Here is a 20,621-nt window from a genome sequence, read left to right as displayed (position 1 = left end):
TCAGCTCGCTTACAGGGAAGGATATTCAACAAGCCAAGGCACTTATACAGATGTGACTCACTTCAGGAAAGTAGGCTTATGTCGCACATCACTCCTTCACAGGTGAGCTATTTGAACGCAAAACTTTTTTTTTTAAATCAAAATGCGTAGTTTTTTTTTAGCAGCAATACCTGAACTGTCATGTGAACTATCATGTGCCTTAATTACAAACTTGTATGCCATCTGTTAATATGAAAACAATTTCTAAATTACGAACACAGTTGGTTAAGCCACAGACAAAGTCAGGAACCTATCCCACTAGCCATGATTGGATGAGATAATGGGTGGGCTGGACTTTCCTGAGAGATGAGTTCGGATTGGTCTACCATGTCGCACCCTTCTGTCTATAACATGAGCTGGTCAAATGTGTAGGTAATCCTTTCTAACACAGCTTCTTTCTTTAAATAAATCACATAGCAAAGGAGCTGTTATTCACTTTGGGCATCTGTGGAATGCAAGGTGCAATTAGAGTATGATAGCTAAGGAGATGGAGGAGATTCTGTCGTTTGATTGCACGTATGCAGACGGTCGAAAAGAGAACACAGACGGCTGTTGTATAAAACACCTGTCTCCGGATTACATCTTCAAACGAAGGGCAACCATGGCATCGGTGACAGAGAGGGAGAAGCATCCATCCATGTATACAAGTAAGATAGTCTAACTCGCTACATTTTCAGATATTCCACATTTGTAATTTAGTCAGAAAGTCGTTTTCATTTCAAGTTGACTCGCTAGCTAAAGTTACATGTATGATATGTGTAGTCGTTATTCGTTATTCGTATCTCAGAGCCATTTGCTAGTTATAGTGTATTGCATATAACCCAGTGTCACGTTTGTTGTATGGATGAGACCAAGGCGCAGCGGGATATGAATACATATTGTTATTTAATGAAACGAAGAACACTTAAACAAACTAACAAAACAACAAAACGAACGTGAAGCTATACAGTGCCTTGCGAAAGTATTCGGCCCCCTTGAACTTTGCAACCTTTTGCCACATTTAAGGCTTCAAACATAAAGATATAAAACTGTGTTTTGTTGTGAAGAATCAACAACAAGTGGGACACAATCATGAAGTGGAACAACATTTATTGGATATTTCAAACTTTTCAACAAATCAAAAACTGAAAAATTGGGCGTGCAAAATTATTCAGCCACTTTACTTTCAGTGCAGCAAACTCTCTCCAGAAGTTCAGTGAAGATCTCTGAATGATCCAATGTTGACCTAAATGACTAATGATGATAAATACAATCCACCTGTGTGTAATCAAGTCTCCGTATAAATGCACCTGCACTGTGATAGTCTCAGAGGTCCGTTAAAAGCGCAGAGAGCATCATGAAGAACAAGGAACACACCAGGCAGGTCCGAGATACTGTTGTGAAGAAGTTTAAAGCCGGATTTGGATACAAAAAGATTTCCCAAGCTTTAAACATCCCAAGGAGCACTGTGCAAGCGATAATATTGAAATGGAAGGAGTATCAGACCACTGCAAATCTACCAAGACCTGGCCGTCCCGCTAAACTTTCAGCTCATACAAGAAGACTGATCAGAGATGCAGCCAAGAGGCCCATGATCACTCTGGATGAACTGCAGAGATCTACAGCTGAGGTGGGAGACTCTGTCCATAGGACAACAATCAGTTGTATATTTCACAAATCTGGCCTTTATGGAAGAGTGGCAAGAAGAAAGCCATTTCTTAAAGATATCCATAAAAAGTGTTGTTTAAAGTTTGCCACAAGCCACCTGGGAGACACACCAAACATGTGGAAGAAGGTGCTCTGGTCAGATGAAACCAAAATTGAACTTTTTCACAACAATGCAAAACGTTATGTTTGGCGTAAAAGCAACACAGCTCATCACTCTCAACACACCATCCCCACTGTCAAACATGGTGGTGGCAGCATCATGGTTTGGGCCTGCTTTTCTTCAGCAGGGACAGGGAAGATGGTTAAAATTGATGGGAAGATGGATGGAGCCAAATACAGGACCATTCTGGAAGAAAACCTGATGGAGTCTGCAAAAGACCTGAGACTGGGACGGAGATTTGTCTTCCAACAAGACAATGATCCAAAACATAGGGCAAAATCTACAATGGAATGGTTCAAAAATAAACATATCCAGGTGTTAGAATGGCCAAGTCAAAGTCCAGACCTGAATCCAATCGAGAATCTGTGGAAAGAACTGAAAACTGCTGTTCACAAATGCTCTCCATCCAACCTCACTGAGCTCGAGCTGTTTTGCAAGGAGGAATGGGAAAAAATTTCAGTCTCTCGATGTGCAAAACTGATAGAGACATACCCCAAGCGACTTACAGCTGTAATCGCAGCAAAAGGTGGTGCTACAAAGTACTATCTTAAGGGGGCTGAATAATTTTGCACGCCCAATTATTCAGTTTTTGATTTGTTAAAAAAGTTTGAAATATCCAATAAATGTCGTTCCACTTCATGATTGTGTCCCACTTGTTGTTGATTCTTCACAAAAAAATACAGTTTTATATCTTTATGTTTGAAGCCTGAAGTGTGGCAAAAGTTCGCAAAGTTCAAGGGGGCCGAATACTTTCGCAAGGCACTGTATATGATAAGTGCAGACACAGGCAACTAACACATAGACAATAAACCACGCAATACCCAAGGAATATGGCTTCCTAAATATGGTTATGGTTCCTAATCAGAGACAACGATAAACAGCTGCCTCTAATTGAGAACCAATCTAGGCAACCATAGACATGCATAACAGCTAGACTAGTAAACACCCACAGACATACTTACCCCCTAGACAGGGTCAAAAACAAGTACATCACCCCTGTCACAACCCTAACCTAAACAAAATAATAAAGAAAACAAAGAATACTAAGGTCAGGGCGTGACACCTAGCTAGTTCACATTGAACCTGCATAGCTACCTGCTAGCTAGCTATTTGTCTAAACAAAAGACTCCACTATAGAGGGTAAAAATTTCAATAGAATGTTCATGATGTCACTGCTACAACTGTCAATAGACGTAGTTCATAAATTCACTTTGGCTATTTACTCTGATTTCAGATCACTCGTCCGAGTGTGCCAGAGTGCAGAATAACGGATGAATTTACGAACCCTTAACACCCTTTCAAACTGGCCCGGTGTCAGTAAACTTTGGCAAAAAAAGCATAATTAAATTGTTGACAACAGCGCAGTTACAGTCACCAACGTTCTGGACAAAATTAGAAATGAAGACAGCCTAACGAGCTCTGCTAAGGCGAGTAAAATGGTCAGAGTGAGGTCTTCCCTCATTTATGTCTGGAAGTAGCTTGCAAGCTAGCCAACTTTAGCCAGTTAGCTTGGGTGCTTGACTGCTGTTGTTAGGTCAGAACGTTCAGATGAACCCTACTCCTCGGCCAGAGCCTCCAGTGTGCTCTCTGAACGCTCCGAGAGCGAAATGCTCTGAGTTTACAGTCCCCCAGAGCACACTCTGGCACTCCAGATTGAATTTAGGAACCTGTACTATAAACCAGCCTTTAGTCTTGAAATCTTTGGTTGTTTAGTGCATGGCCTCACATGTGAACCATTAAAGAGATGGGTGGGGCTAAAGCTTAAGAGGGTGTGAACGATGCTGACTGGGTGTAGATAAAAAGGTTGTCTCCAGTAAGTGTACAAAAACATTCAAGGGCAATTTTCTCAAAAGTGAAATTACAAGTTTAACAATTTTCAAAGCTGAATTACTTTCCCATTGTTCCTCATCTCTAGTCTATGATATACCATTTTCTAGGTTTGAGTCTCTATGTCACGCCTTGACCATAGAGAGCCCTCGGTTCTCTATGGTGTTTAGGTCAGAGCATGACTAGGGGGGTGTTCTAGTTCTATGTTCTAGTCATTGTATTTCTATGTTGGTGGTTTTGTATGGTTCCCAATTACAGGCAGCTGGTAATCGTTGCTTCTAATTGGGGATCATATTTAGGTAGCCATTTTTCCCACCTGTGTTTGTGGGATATTGTTTTGTGTTTGTATATGTGCACCACTACTTTCACGTTTCGTTGTTGGTTTATTGTTTTGTTTTGAAGTTTCACTGACATAAAGATGTGGAACTCTACACACGTTGCGCCTTGGCCCGCTCATTACAACGTTCGTGACAGAATATCCCGCCAAGCAGCGGTTGACGGAGGTGAAGGAGTTTTGGACCTGGGAGGAAATTATGGGAGGTTGTGAGACCCTCCCTTGGAAGGAGACAGGACAGAGAAGACGCCTGGGACCGCGGATAAAGAAACCCCAAGGTTTTGTTGGGGGAGGCACGAGGGGTGGTCGGCAGAGCAGCGGAGAGTGGAAGAGCAGGTCATCAGTCCGGTGCCATCTGTGCCAGCTCCCCATACTCACCGTGAAGAGCCAGAGACAGTCAGGGAGGCGATGGAGAAGTTGAGAGAGAGATGAGAGAAATGTTATGTAGGTGTGTTCTGCATGGCATCTGACCTGAATAGCCCGTCAGCAGTCTGGTAAGTCCTGCTCTCCGCACCCTTCCTGAAGTGCCTGTCACCAGTCCGGTGCCGGCTCCACGCACCAGGTTTCCAGTGGCATGGTGTCCAGTCCCACTCCAGGGCAGGAGCCTTCCTCTGCACCAATGCCCAATCCAGGCATGGTGTCCAGTCCCACTCCAAGGCCGGGGCCTTCGTCTGCGCCGGTGTCCAGTCCCACTCCAAGGCCGGGGCCTTCGTCTGCGCCGGTGTCCAGTCCCACTCCAAGGCCGGGGCCTTCCTCTGCGCCGGTGTCCAGTCCCACTCCAGGGCAGGAGCCTTCCTCTGCACCAATGCCCAATCCAGGCATGGTGTCCAGTCCCACTCCAAGGCCGGAGCCTTCCTCTGCGCCGGTGTCCAGTCCCACTCCAAGGCCGGGGCCTTCGTCTGCGCTGGTGCCCAGTCCCACTCCAGGGCAGGAGCCTTCCTCTGCACCAATGCCCAATCCAGGCATGGTGTCCAGTCCCACTCCAAGGCCGGGGCCTTCGTCTGCGCCGGTGTCCAGTCCCACTCCAAGGCCGGGGCCTTCCTCTGCGCCGGTGCCCAGTCCCACTCCAAGGCCGGGGCCTTCGTCTGCGCCGGTGTCCAGTCCCACTCCAAGGCCGGGGCCTTCGTCTGCGCCGGTGTCCAGTCCCACTCCAAGGCCGGGGCCTTCGTCTGCGCCGGTGTCCAGTCCCACTCCAAGGCCGGGGCCTTCGTCTGCGCCGGTGCCCAGTCCCACTCCAAGGCCGGGGCCTTCGTCTGCGCCGGTGCCCAGTCCCACTCCAGGGCAGGAGCCTTCCTCTGCACCAATGCCCAATCCAGGCATGGTGTCCAGTCCCACTCCAAGGCAGGAGCCTTCCTCTGCGCCGGTGTCCAGTCCCACTCCAAGGCCGGGGCCTTCCTCTGCACCAATGCCCAGTCCAGGCACCCTAGACTAGAGCATCTATAGGGTCTGTGCAGCAGGATGAATTTTGGCGTCCCTACTAATAGTGAACGCATATGTAATATAGCAAGCTAGCCCAGCGCTAGCATTAGTGCTCCACCTGAGAGTCAATGCAAATAATAATAATAATAATATCCCATTTAGCAGACGCTTTTGTCCAAAGTGACTTACAAGTCGGCTGGGGCCACTACCTTTACATATGGGTGGTCCCAGTGGGAAACGAACCCACGACGCTTGGCGTTGCAAGCGCCATGCTCTACCGACTGAGCCACACAGGACCCAATCTAATATGATGCTACTAGCGTTAGCGCTCTTCCTAAGAGTCAATGCAAATCTAATATGATGCTACTAGCGTTAGCGCTCTTCCTAAGAGTCAATGCAAATCTAATATGATGCTACTAGCGTTAGCGCTTTTCCTAAGAGTCAATGCAAATCTAATATGATGCTACTAGCGTTAGCGCTCTTCCTAAGAGTCAATGCAAATCTAATATGATGCTACTAGCGTTAGCGCTTTTCCTAAGAGTCAATGCAAATCTAATATGATGCTACTAGCGTTAGCGCTCTTCCTAAGAGTCAATGCAAATCTAATATGATGCTACTAGCGTTAGCGCTTTTCCTAATAGTCATTGAATATCTAATATGATGCTACTAGCGTTAGCGCTCCTCCTGAGAATCAATGCAAATCTAATATTATGCTACTAGCGTTAGCGCTTTTCCTAATAGTCATTGAATATCTAATATGATGCTACTAGCGTGAGCGCTCCTTCATGAGGGTCTCATCAGGCTTTTCATTCATTCTAATTGAAGTGGAGCTTTACAGATGTCCCCTCTATGTCATTGAGAGCTGCTTGAGTCCTAGCTAGAGTACTCCTGAAACCTATCCAGGAGCAGCATTGTGGCGTAGAGTCTTTTAATGGTTTCAATCACAACAGAAGACGACCACAACGCTTAGGTGCAGTGTTGTGGTCTGTGTTATTCTTCATTCTAGAGAGAGAGAGAGAGAGAGAGAGAGAGAGAGAGAGAGAGAGAGAGAGAGAGAGAGAGAGAGAGAGAGAGATTTAAACTGTCTGTCTGTTGTGTGATGATGTAAATGGTTTGTTTTTATTTATGAAATTACATACCAGTATGCCATTGTGTCAGCTTAGTATTGTTGGCACAGATTTGTTATTTAATGACATTTAGAAACATGTACACAGGCATATTAGCGAGCAGCAAGTCTCATATCATATACTGTTGTGTGATGATTAAAGTGGTTTCTGTTCAGTGTGATACAGAGATGTGGGATTTATGTTAATCAAAGACATTTGCACATTTGCTAGAACACACACACACACACCCTTCCACCCTCCCCTTTCCAGCCACCTATCCACTCAGTCTCTGAAATAATGTTTGACCTTCAGTCAGTCTCTGAAGTAATGTTTGACCTTCAGTCAGTCTCTGAAGTAATGTTTGACCTTCAGTCAGTCTCTGAAATAATGTTTGACCTTCAGTCAGTCTCTGAAATAATGTTTGACCTTCAGTCAGTCTCTGAAATAATGTTTGACCTTCAGTCAGTCTCTGAAGTAATGTTTGACCTTGAGTCAGTCTCTGAAGTAATGTTTGACCTTCAGTCAGTCTCTGAAGTAATGTTTGACCTTCAGTCAGTCTCTGAAATAATGTTTGACCTTCAGTCAGTCTCTGAAATAATGTTTGACCTTCAGTCAGTCTCTGAAGTAATGTTTGACCTTGAGTCAGTCTCTGAAGTAATGTTTGACCTTCAGTCAGTCTCTGAAGTAATGTTTGACCTTCAGTCAGTCTCTGAAATAATGTTTGACCTTCAGTCAGTCTCTGAAGTAATGTTTGACCTTGAGTCAGCCTCTGAAGGAATGTTTGACCTTGAGTCAGTCTCTGACGTAATGTTTGAACTTCAGTCAGCCTCTGAAGGAATGTTCGACCTTCAGTCAGTCTCTGAAGTAATGTTTGACCTTGAGTCAGTCTCTGAAGTAATGTTTGACCTTCAGTCAGTCTCTGAAGTAATGTTTGACCTTCAGTCAGTCTCTGAAGTAATGTTTGACCTTGAGCTCCAGTAATTGTCATCCATTTCCATGACAGTGGACACAATGTCCTGTTGCACCCTCTACAACCACTGTGATTATTATTATTTGACCATGCTGGTCATTTATGAACATTTGAATATCTTGGCCATGTTCTGTTATAATCTCCACCCGGCACAGCCAGAAGAGAACTGGCCACCCCTCAGAGCCTGGTTCCTCTCTAGGTTTCTTCCTAGGTTCCTGCCTTCCTAGGGAGTTTTTCCTAGCCACCGTGCTTCTACACCTGCATTGCTTGCTGTTTGGGGTTTTAGGTTGGGTTTCTGTACAGCACTTTGTGACATCAGCTGATATAAAAAGGGCTTTATAAATACATTTGATTGATTGATAGACACAGTGGACACAGTGGACACAGTGGACACATTGAACACAATGAACACAGTGGACACATTGAACACAGTGGACACATTGAACACACATTGAACACAGTGGATACATTGAACACATTGAACACAGTGGACACAATGGACACATTGAACACAATGAACACAGTGGACACATTGAACACAGTGGATACATTGAACACACATTGAACACAGTGGATACATTGAACACAGTGGACACATTGAACACATTGAACACAGTGGATACATTGAACACATTGAACACAGTGGACACAGTGGACACAGTGGACACATTGAACACAATGAACACAGTGGACACATTGAACACAGTGGACACATTGAACACAGATTGAACACAGTGGATACATTGAACACATTGAACACAGTGGACACATTGAACACAGTGGACACATTGAACACAATGAACACAGTGGACACATTGAACACAGTGGACACATTGAACATACATTGAACACAGTGGATACATTGAACACATTGAACACAGTGGACACATTGAACACAGTGGACACATTGAACACAATGAACACAGTGGACACATTGAACACAGTGGACACATTGGACACACATTGAACACAGTGGATACATTGAACACATTGAACACAGTGGACACATTGAACACATTGAACACAGTGGATACATTGAACACAGTGGACACATTGAACACATTGAACACATTGAACACAGTGGACACATTGAACACAGTGGACACAGTGGACACATTGAACACAGTGGACACATTGAACACACATTGAACACAGTGGATACATTGAACACATTGAACACAGTGGACACAGTGGACACATTGAACACAATGAACACAGTGGACACATTGAACACAGTGGACACATTGAACACACATTGAACACAGTGGATACATTGAACACATTGAACACAGTGGACACATTGAACACATTGAACACAGTGGATACATTGAACACAGTGGACACAGTGGACACAGTGGACACATTGAACACAATGAACACAGTGGACACATTGAACACAATGAACACAGTGGACACATTGAACACAGTGGACACAGTGGACACATTGAACACAATGAACACAGTGGACACATTGAACACACATTGAACACAGTGGATACATTGAACACATTGAACACAGTGGACACATTGAACACAGTGGACACATTGAACACAATGAACACAGTGGACACATTGAACACAGTGGACACATTGAACATACATTGAACACAGTGGATACATTGAACACATTGAACACAGTGGACACATTGAACACAGTGGACACATTGAACACAATGAACACAGTGGACACATTGAACACAGTGGACACATTGGACACACATTGAACACAGTGGATACATTGAACACATTGAACACAGTGGACACATTGAACACATTGAACACAGTGGATACATTGAACACAGTGGACACATTGAACACATTGAACACATTGAACACAGTGGACACATTGAACACAGTGGACACAGTGGACACATTGAACACAGTGGACACATTGAACACACATTGAACACAGTGGATACATTGAACACATTGAAAACAGTGGACACAGTGGACACATTGAACACAATGAACACAGTGGACACATTGAACACAGTGGACACATTGAACACACATTGAACACAGTGGATACATTGAACACATTGAACACAGTGGACACATTGAACACATTGAACACAGTGGACACAGTGGACACATTGAACACAATGAACACAGTGGACACATTGAACACAATGAACACAGTGGACACATTGAACACAGTGGACACAGTGGACACATTGAACACAATGAACACAGTGGACACATTGAACACACATTGAACACAGTGGATACATTGAACACATTGAACACAGTGGACACATTGAACACATTGAACACAGTGGATACATTGAACACATTGAACACAGTGGACACAGTGGACACATTGAACACAATGAACACAGTGGACACATTGAACACAATGAACACAGTGGACACATTGAACACAGTGGACACATTGAACACACATTGAACACAGTGGATACATTGAACACATTGAACACAGTGGATACATTGAACACAGTGGACACATTGAACACAATGAACACAGTGGACACATTGAACACAGTGGATACATTGAACACATTGAACACAGTGGACACATTGATCACAGTGTACACATTGAACACAATGAACACAGTGGACACATTGAACACAGTGGACACATTGGACACACATTGAACACAGTGGATACATTGAACACATTGAACACAGTGGACACAGTGGACACAGTGGACACATTGAACACAATGAACACAGTAGACACAGTGGACACATTGAACACATTGGACACAGTGGACACATTGGACACATTGAACACAGTGGACACATTGGACACAGTGGACACATTGAACACAGTGGACACATTGAACACAGTGGACACATTGAACACAGTGGACACATTGAACACATTGTACACATTGAACACATTGAACGCAGGGATACATTGAACACATTGAACACAGTGGACACATTGAACACAGTGGACACATTGAACACAGTGGACACATTGAACACAGTGAATACATTGAACACAGTGGACACATTGAACACAGTGGACACATTGAACACAGTGAACACATTGAACACAGTGGACACATTGAACACAGTGGACACATTGAACACACATTGAACACAGTGGATACATTGAACACATTGAACGCAGTGGACACATTGAACACAGTGGACACATTGAACACAATGAACACAGTGGACACATTGAACACAGTGGACACATTGAACATACATTGAACACAGTGGATACATTGAACACATTGAACACAGTGGACACATTGAACACAGTGGACACATTGAACACAATGAACACAGTGGACACATTGAACACAGTGGACACATTGGACACACATTGAACACAGTGGATACATTGAACACATTGAACACAGTGGACACATTGAACACATTGAACACAGTGGATACATTGAACACAGTGGACACATTGAACACATTGAACACATTGAACACAGTGGACACATTGAACACAGTGGACACAGTGGACACATTGAACACAGTGGACACATTGAACACACATTGAACACAGTGGATACATTGAACACATTGAAAACAGTGGACACAGTGGACACATTGAACACAATGAACACAGTGGACACATTGAACACAGTGGACACATTGAACACACATTGAACACAGTGGATACATTGAACACATTGAACACAGTGGACACATTGAACACATTGAACACAGTGGACACAGTGGACACATTGAACACAATGAACACAGTGGACACATTGAACACAATGAACACAGTGGACACATTGAACACAGTGGACACAGTGGACACATTGAACACATTGAACACAGTGGACACATTGAACACACATTGAACACAGTGGATACATTGAACACATTGAACACAGTGGACACATTGAACACATTGAACACAGTGGATACATTGAACACATTGAACACAGTGGACACAGTGGACACATTGAACACAATGAACACAGTGGACACATTGAACACAATGAACACAGTGGACACATTGAACACAGTGGACACATTGAACACACATTGAACACAGTGGATACATTGAACACATTGAACACAGTGGATACATTGAACACAGTGGACACATTGAACACAATGAACACAGTGGACACATTGAACACAGTGGATACATTGAACACATTGAACACAGTGGACACATTGAACACAATGAACACAGTGGACACATTGAACACAGTGGACACATTGGACACACATTGAACACAGTGAATACATTGAACACATTGAACACAGTGGACACAGTGGACACAGTGGACACATTGAACACAATGAACACAGTAGACACAGTGGACACATTGAACACATTGGACACAGTGGACACATTGGACACATTGAACACAGTGGACACATTGGACACAGTGGACACATTGAACACAGTGGACACATTGAACACAGTGGACACATTGAACACAGTGGACACATTGAACACATTGTACACATTGAACACATTGAACGCAGGGATACATTGAACACATTGAACACAGTGGACACATTGAACACAGTGGACACATTGAACACAGTGGACACATTGAACACAGTGAATACATTGAACACAGTGGACACATTGAACACAGTGGACACATTGAACACAGTGAACACATTGAACACAGTGGACACATTGAACACAGTGGACACATTGAACACAGTGGACACATTGATCACAGTGGACACATTGAACACAGTGGACACATTGAACACAGTGGACACATTGAACACAGTGAATACATTGAACACAGTGGACACTGATATGTACTGTATAACATATTATCTGTCTTCACCTCTCCACCTCTCCCTCGCTAATATATTCTCTGTCTCCACATCTCCCTCTCTTTCCTTTAATCTCTCTCATCTCTTCCCTCCTCTCCTTCCTCCCTCTCCTTCTCTCTCCCTCCTCCCTCTTCACATATCCATCCACCCTCACCTCTTCTCTTCCCCTGTTCCTCAGCTCCGTGTGGAGGTGATCTGAAGGCTCCCAGCGGTATTATCCTGTCCCCTGGTTGGCCAGAGCTCTATAAGGAGGCTCTTAACTGTGAGTGGGTCATCGAGGCTCTGCCAGGATACCCCATCAAGATCATTTTTGACAAGTGAGTCAGGACACAACACTGTCCTCTTCCTCTCTACCTTTTATGGCTTTCATTCTGCCTCTCGCTATCTCTCTCTCTCTCTCTCCCTGTCTCTCTGTCTCTCTCTGTCTCTCTGTCTCTCTGTCTCTCTGTCTCTCTGTCTCTCTGTCTCTCTGTCTCTCTGTCTCTCTGTCTCTCTGTCTCTCTCTCTGTCTCTCTCTGTCTCTCTGTCTCTCTCTCTGTCTCTCTGTCTCTCTCTCTCTCTCTGTCTCTCTCTCTGTCTCTCTCTCTGTCTCTCTCTCTCTCTCTCTCTCTCTCTCTCTCTCTCTCTCTCTGACTCTCTCAGGAATCTAAAGTGCGAGCTACTAAATATTTTGCTGTGCAACCTGGCATTTGTATTTGGGAGCACCAGTGCTCAGAGAAAAAAAAACAGATATTAATTGTTACTAATAATTAGGTTTCACTTTACCACGGCCACCAAGTTCCCTGGAGCCGATGCATGCCTCCAGTTCCCGGCCAAACCAAGCCCCGTCCCTCCTCACTTCAACCAGGCAACACACCAGTTCCTCCAGGCTGTTTATTCTCTCGGGAAGTTGTCAATTTTTGACAAACAATATTCTTCCCGAAACAAAATATGGTGCTGTCCTTTCCACATTGCGTCTGAATATGAATCCAGGTGTTTTTTCTATTATTCGATTAGTGTGTTTATAAACTAATACAGGTTAGTTTGTGTGTATATCTCTAATACAGGTTAGTTTGTGTATATATACTGTAGCTCTAATACAGGTTAGTTTGTTTATAAACGAATACAGGTTAGTTTGTGTATATAGCTCTAATACAGGTTAGTTTGTGTATATAGCTCTAATACAGGTTAGTTTGTGTATATAGCTCTAATACAGGTTAGTTTGTGTATATATCTCTAATACAGGGTAGTTTGCGTATATATATCTAATACAGGTTAGTTTGTGTATATAGCTCTAATGCAGGTTAGTTTGTGTATAGAGCTCTAATACAGGTTAGTTTGTGTATATATCTGTAACACAAGTTAGTTTGTGTATATATCTCTAATAAAGGTTTGTTTATGCATATATAGCTCTAATACAGGTTGATACTAGTAGTAGTGTAGATCAGCATTGTTGTTTAATTCAGCCTGTCCTAAAATAGTTTTCTGTATGTAGCATATATTCAAATGTGATTAGGGTCCCCTGAGAAACATTGACCAACATTTGGTTCGTACTCAGATTCCTGTTCACCCATTGGTTGTTCCCTCAGATTCCTGCTAACCCATTGGTTGTTCCCTCAGATTTCTGCTAAACCATTGGTTGTTCCCCCAGGTTTCGTACTGAGGTAAACTATGACGTGCTGGAAGTGCGTGACGGCCGGTTCCCCTCCTCGCCTCTGATTGGTAGTTACCAGGGTACCCAGGTGCCCCAGTTCCTCATCAGCACCTCCAACTTCCTGTTCCTTCTCTTTTCCACCGACAAGAGCCACTCGGACATCGGCTTCCGCATCCGTTATGAGAGTAAGACTTTGTGTTTGTATTTTTTTAGCTCATCTTAGCCACAAGCAGGTAGATGATAACTAGTAATGGTTCCAGAACAACCATTTGAGAAACTGTCAAATTATCCCTACATTTCTTCCTTTCCTCAATGACAAAAAGTATAACCAAATATAATCCAGATTTGTCTGCCCTACCTGCCAGAGCCCACCATTACAAATAACCTGCCGATAATGTATAGTACCAGTCAAAAGTTTGGACACAAGGGGATTTTTCTTTATTGTTTTACTATTTCCTACATTGTAGAATAATAGTGAAGACATTAAAACTATGAAATAACACACAACAAAGTGTTAACACACAACAAAGTGTTAAAACAAATCAAAATATATTTTAGATTTTAGAATCTTTAATGTAGCCACACTTTGCATTTTTGACGGCTCTGTACACTCTTGAAATTCTCTCAACCAGCTTCACCTGGAATGGTTTTCCAACAGTCTTGAAGGAGTTCCCGAGCACTTGTTGGCTGCTTTTCCTTCACTCTGTAGTCTAACTCATCCCAAACCATCTCAACTGTTGGCTGCTTTTCCTTCACTCTGTAGTCTAACTCATCCCAAACCTTCTCAACTGGGTTGAGTTCTGGTGATTGCGGAGGCCAGGTTACTCTTCTTCTTCTTCCACTTGTTGGCTGCTTTTCCTTCACTCTGTAGTCCAACTCATCCCAAACCATCTCAATTGCGTCTCACAGACAAAATGTTTGGAAAAAAAATCTCAAATTTGATGTTGGGATGTGTCTGTTACTTGAACACTGTGAAGCATTTAGTTGGGCTGTGATTTCTAAGGCTGGTAACTCTAATGAACTTATCATCGGCAGCAGAGGTAACTCTGGGTCTTCCTTTCCTGTGGTGGTCCTCATGAGAGACAGTTTCATCATACCACAGCAGAGGTAACTTTGGGTCTTCCTTTCCTGTTGTGGTCCTCATGAGAGACAGTTTCATCACAGCGCTTGATGGTTTTTGCGACTGTTTCTCTTTGGTTATTTGATCTGTTCTTGCCATAATGTGGACTTGGTCTTTTATCAAATCTTCTGTATATCCACACATTCCTTGTCACAATACATCTGAAACGCATAAAGGAAAAGAAAGAAATTCCCCAAATGGACGTTTAACAAGGCTGCTAATTGGAATGCATTCCAGGTGACTTCCTCATCAAGTCACATGTTATTGGTCACATGATCAGCGGATGTTAATGCAGGCGTAGGGAAAAGCTTGTGCTTCTAGCTCGGACAGTGCAGTAATATCTAACAAGTAATATCTAACAAACTACACAACATAAACGTAACACACACACATCAAAGTCGGAATGAATTAAGACTATATACAGTTGAAGTCGGAAGTTTACATCCACTTAGGTTGGAGTCATTAAAACTCGTTTTTCAACCACTCCACACATTTCTTGTTAACAAACTGTAGTTTTGGCAAGTCAGTTAGGACATCTACTTTGTACATGACACAAGGAATTTTCCCAACAATTGTTGACAGACAGATTATTTCACTTATAATTCACTGTATAACAATTCCAGTGGGTCAGAAGTTTACATACACTAAGTTGACTGTGCCTTTTAAACAGCTTGGAAAATTCCAGAAGATGATGTCATGGCTTTAGAAGCTTCTGATAGGCTGATTGACATTATGTTAGTTAATTGGAGTTGTATCTGTGGATGTATTTCAAGGCGTACCGTCAAACTCAGTGCCTCTTTGCTTGACATCATGGGAAAATCAAAAGAAATCAGCCAAGAACACAGAAAAAAAAATTGTAGACCTCCACAAGTCTGGTTCATCCTTGGGAGCAATTTCCAAATGCCTGAAAGTACCACGTTCACCTGTACAAACAATAGTATGCAAGTATAACCACCATGGTTTTCTGTAAAAAAAAAAAAGTATTTTGATTTAAAAAATAGTTTAAATGCCTCCTGTGAAGTAGTGACGTGTTTCTAGACATTAGTCACATATGGTGTTTTTATTCCACCACTATAATCACGCCAGGTCCCTGACTGAGCTACCAGGTCCCTGACTGAGCTATAATCACGCCAGGTCCCTGACTGATCTATAATAATACCAGGTCCCTGACTGAGCTATAATAATACCAGGTACCTGACTGATCTATAATAATACCAGGTCCCTGACTGAGCTATAATAATACCAGGTACCTGACTGAGCTATAATAATACCAGGTCCCTGACTGAGCTATAATAATACCAGGTCCCTGACTGAGCTATAATAATACCAGGTCCCTGACTGATCTATAATAATACCAGGTCCCTGACTGAGCTATAATAATACCAGGTACCTGACTGAGCTATAATAATACCAGGTCCCTGACTGAGCTATAATAATACCAGGTCCCTGACTGAGCTATAATAATACCAGGTCCCTGACTGAGCTATAATAATACCAGGTACCTGACTGAGCTATAATAATACCAGGTACCTGACTGAGCTATAATAATACCAGGTCCCTGACTGAGCTATAATAATACCAGGTACCTGACTGAGCTATAATAATACCAGGTCCCTGACTGAGCTATAATAATACCAGGTCCCTGACTGATCTATAATAATACCAGGTACCTGACTGAGCTATAATAATACCAGGTCCCTGACTGATCTATAATAATACCAGGTCCCTGACTGAGCTATAATAATACCAGGTCCCTGACTGAGCTATAATAATACCAGGTCCCTGACTGATCTATAATAATACCAGGTCCCTGACTGAGCTATAATAATACCAGGTCCCTGACTGAGCTATAATAATACCAGGTACCTGACTGATCTATAATAATACCAGGTCCCTGACTGAGCTATAATAATACCAGGTACCTGACTGAGCTATAATAATACCAGGTACCTGACTGAGCTATAATCACGCCAGGTACCTGACTGAGCTATAATAATACCAGGTACCTGACTGAGCTATAATAATACCAGGTACCTGACTGAGCTATAATAATACCAGGTCCCTGACTGAGCTATAATAATACCAGGTACCTGACTGAGCTATAATCACGCCAGGTACCTGACTGAGCTATAATAATACCAGGTACCTGACTGAGCTATAATAATACCAGGTACCTGACTGAGCTATAATAATACCAGGTACCTGACTGAGCTATAATCACGCCAGGTACCTGACTGAGCTATAATAATACCAGGTACCTGACTGAGCTATAATAATACCAGGTACCTGACTGAGCTATAATAATACCAGGTACCTGACTGAGCTATAATAATACCAGGTACCTGACTGAGCTATAATCACGCCAGGTACCTGACTGATCTATAATAATACCAGGTACCTGACTGAGCTATAATCACGCCAGGTACCTGACTGAGCTATAATAATACCAGGTCCCTGACTGAGCTATAATCACGCCAGGTACCTGACTGATCTATAATAATACCAGGTACCTGACTGAGCTATAATCACGCCAGGTACCTGACTGAGCTATAATAATACCAGGTAACTGACTGAGCTATAATCACGCCAGGTACCTGACTGAGCTATAATAATACCAGGTACCTGACTGAGCTATAATAATACCAGGTACCTGACTGAGCTATAATAATACCAGGTCCCTGACTGAGCTATAATAATACCAGGTACCTGACTGAGCTATAATCACGCCAGGTACCTGACTGAGCTATAATAATACCAGGTACCTGACTGAGCTATAATAATACCAGGTACCTGACTGAGCTATAATAATACCAGGTACCTGACTGAGCTATAATCACGCCAGGTACCTGACTGAGCTATAATAATACCAGGTACCTGACTGAGCTATAATAATACCAGGTACCTGACTGAGCTATAATAATACCAGGTACCTGACTGAGCTATAATAATACCAGGTACCTGACTGAGCTATAATCACGCCAGGTACCTGACTGATCTATAATAATACCAGGTACCTGACTGAGCTATAATCACGCCAGGTACCTGACTGAGCTATAATAATACCAGGTCCCTGACTGAGCTATAATCACGCCAGGTACCTGACTGATCTATAATAATACCAGGTACCTGACTGAGCTATAATCACGCCAGGTCCCTGACTGAGCTATAATAATGTCAGGTACCTGACTGAGCTATAATAATGTCAGGTACCTGACTGAGCTATAATAATACCAGGTCCCTGACTGAGCTATAATAATACCAGGTACCTGACTGATCTATAATAATGTCAGGTACCTGACTGAGCTATAATAATACCAGGTCCCTGACTGAGCTATAATAATACCAGGTACCTGACTGAGCTATAATAATACCAGGTACCTGACTGATCTATAATAATACCAGGTACCTGACTGATCTATAATAATACCAGGTACCTGACTGAGCTATAATAATACCAGGTCCCTGACTGAGCTATAATAATGTCAGGTACCTGACTGAGCTATAATAATACCAGGTACCTGACTGAGCTATAATAATACCAGGTACCTGACTGATCTATAATAATACCAGGTACCTGACTGAGCTATAATAATACCAGGTCCCTGACTGAGCTATAATAATGTCAGGTACCTGACTGAGCTATAATAATACCAGGTACCTGACTGAGCTATAATAATACCAGGTCCCTGACTGAGCTATAATAATGTCAGGTACCTGACTGAGCTATAATAATACCAGGTACCTGACTGAGCTATAATAATACCAGGTACCTGACTGAGCTATAATAATACCAGGTACCTGACTGAGCTATAATAATACCAGGTACCTGACTGAGCTATAATAATACCAGGTACCTGACTGAGCTATAATAATACCAGGTACCTGACTGAGCTATAATAATACCAGGTACCTGACTGATCTATAATAATACCAGGTACCTGACTGAGCTATAATAATACCAGGTACCTGACTGAGCTATAATAATACCAGGTACCTGACTGAGCTATAATAATACCAGGTACCTGACTGAGCTATAATAATACCAGGTACCTGACTGAGCTATAATAATACCAGGTACCTGACTGAGCTATAATAATACCAGGTACCTGACTGATCTATAATAATACCAGGTACCTGACTGAGCTATAATAATACCAGGTACCTGACTGAGCTATAATCACGCCAGGTCCCTGACTGAGCTATAAAAACGCCAGGTACCTGACTGAGCTATAATAATACCAGGTACCTGACTGAGCTATAATAATACCAGGTCCCTGACTGAGCTATAATAATACCAGGTACCTGACTGATCTATAATAATACCAGGTACCTGACTGAGCTATAATAATACCAGGTACCTGACTGAGCTATAATAATACCAGGTCCCTGACTGAGCTATAATAATACCAGGTACCTGACTGAGCTATAATAATACCAGGTACCTGACTGAGCTATAATAATACCAGGTACCTGACTGAGCTATAATCACGCCAGGTCCCTGACTGAGCTATAAAAACGCCAGGTACCTGACTGAGCTATAATAATACCAGGTACCTGACTGATCTATAATAATACCAGGTCCCTGACTGAGCTATAATAATACCAGGTACCTGACTGAGCTATAATAATACCAGGTACCTGACTGAGCTATAATAATACCAGGTACCTGACTGAGCTATAATAATACTAGGTACCTGACTGAGCTATAATAATACCAGGTACCTGACTGAGCTATAATAATACCAGTTACCTGACTGAGCTATAATAATACCAGGTACCTGACTGAGCTATAATAATACCAGGTACCTGACTGAGCTATAATAATACCAGTTACCTGACTGAGCTATAATAATACCAGGTACCTGACTGAGCTATAATAATACCAGGTACCTGACTGAGCTATAATAATACCAGGTACCTGACTGAGCTATAATAATACCAGGTACCTGACTGAGCTATAATAATACCAGGTACCTGACTGAGCTATAATAATACCAGGTACCTGACTGAGCTATAATAATACCAGGTACCTGACTGAGCTATAATAATACCAGTTACCTGACTGAGCTATAATAATACCAGGTACCTGACTGAGCTATAATAATGCCAGGTACCTGACTGAGCTATAATAATACCAGGTACCTGACTGAGCTATAATAATACCAGGTACCTGACTGAGCTATAATAATACCAGGCACCTGACTGATCTATAATAATACCAGGTACCTGACTGAGCTATAATAATACCAGGTACCTGACTGAGCTATAATAATACCAGGTACCTGACTGAGCTATAATAATGACAGGTACCTGACTGAGCTATAATAATACCAGGTACCTGACTGAGCTATAATAATACCAGGTACCTGACTGAGCTATAATAATACCAGGTACCTGACTGAGCTATAATAATACCAGGTACCTGACTGAGCTATAATAATACCAGGTACCTGACTGAGCTATAATAATACCAGGTACCTGACTGAGCTATAATAATACCAGGTACCTGACTGAGCTATAATAATACCAGGTACCTGACTGAGCTATAATAATACCAGGTCCCTGACTGAGCTATAATAATACCAGGTACCTGACTGAGCTATAATAATACCAGGTACCT

The 20,621-nt window shown here is 42.6% G+C and overlaps 1 protein-coding gene across 1 annotated transcript in view; it reads left to right on the top strand.

Annotated features, from left to right (window-relative positions):
• The window catches only part of LOC135549478 (CUB and sushi domain-containing protein 1-like), a 1,027,892-nt gene that overhangs the window by 585,363 nt on the left and 421,908 nt on the right, over positions 1-20,621 (top strand). Inside the window, 2 exon segments of the mRNA XM_064979475.1 lie at positions 12,427-12,565; positions 13,879-14,066. Of these exon segments, the coding sequence (XP_064835547.1) occupies positions 12,427-12,565; positions 13,879-14,066 (327 nt within the window).

Source organism: Oncorhynchus masou, chromosome 12 (assembly GCF_036934945.1).
Source record: "Oncorhynchus masou masou isolate Uvic2021 chromosome 12, UVic_Omas_1.1, whole genome shotgun sequence".
Lineage (NCBI taxonomy): Eukaryota > Metazoa > Chordata > Actinopteri > Salmoniformes > Salmonidae > Oncorhynchus > Oncorhynchus masou.
Note: the sequence above shows the minus strand (reverse complement) of the source record. Positions and strands in the feature narration are given on the sequence as shown.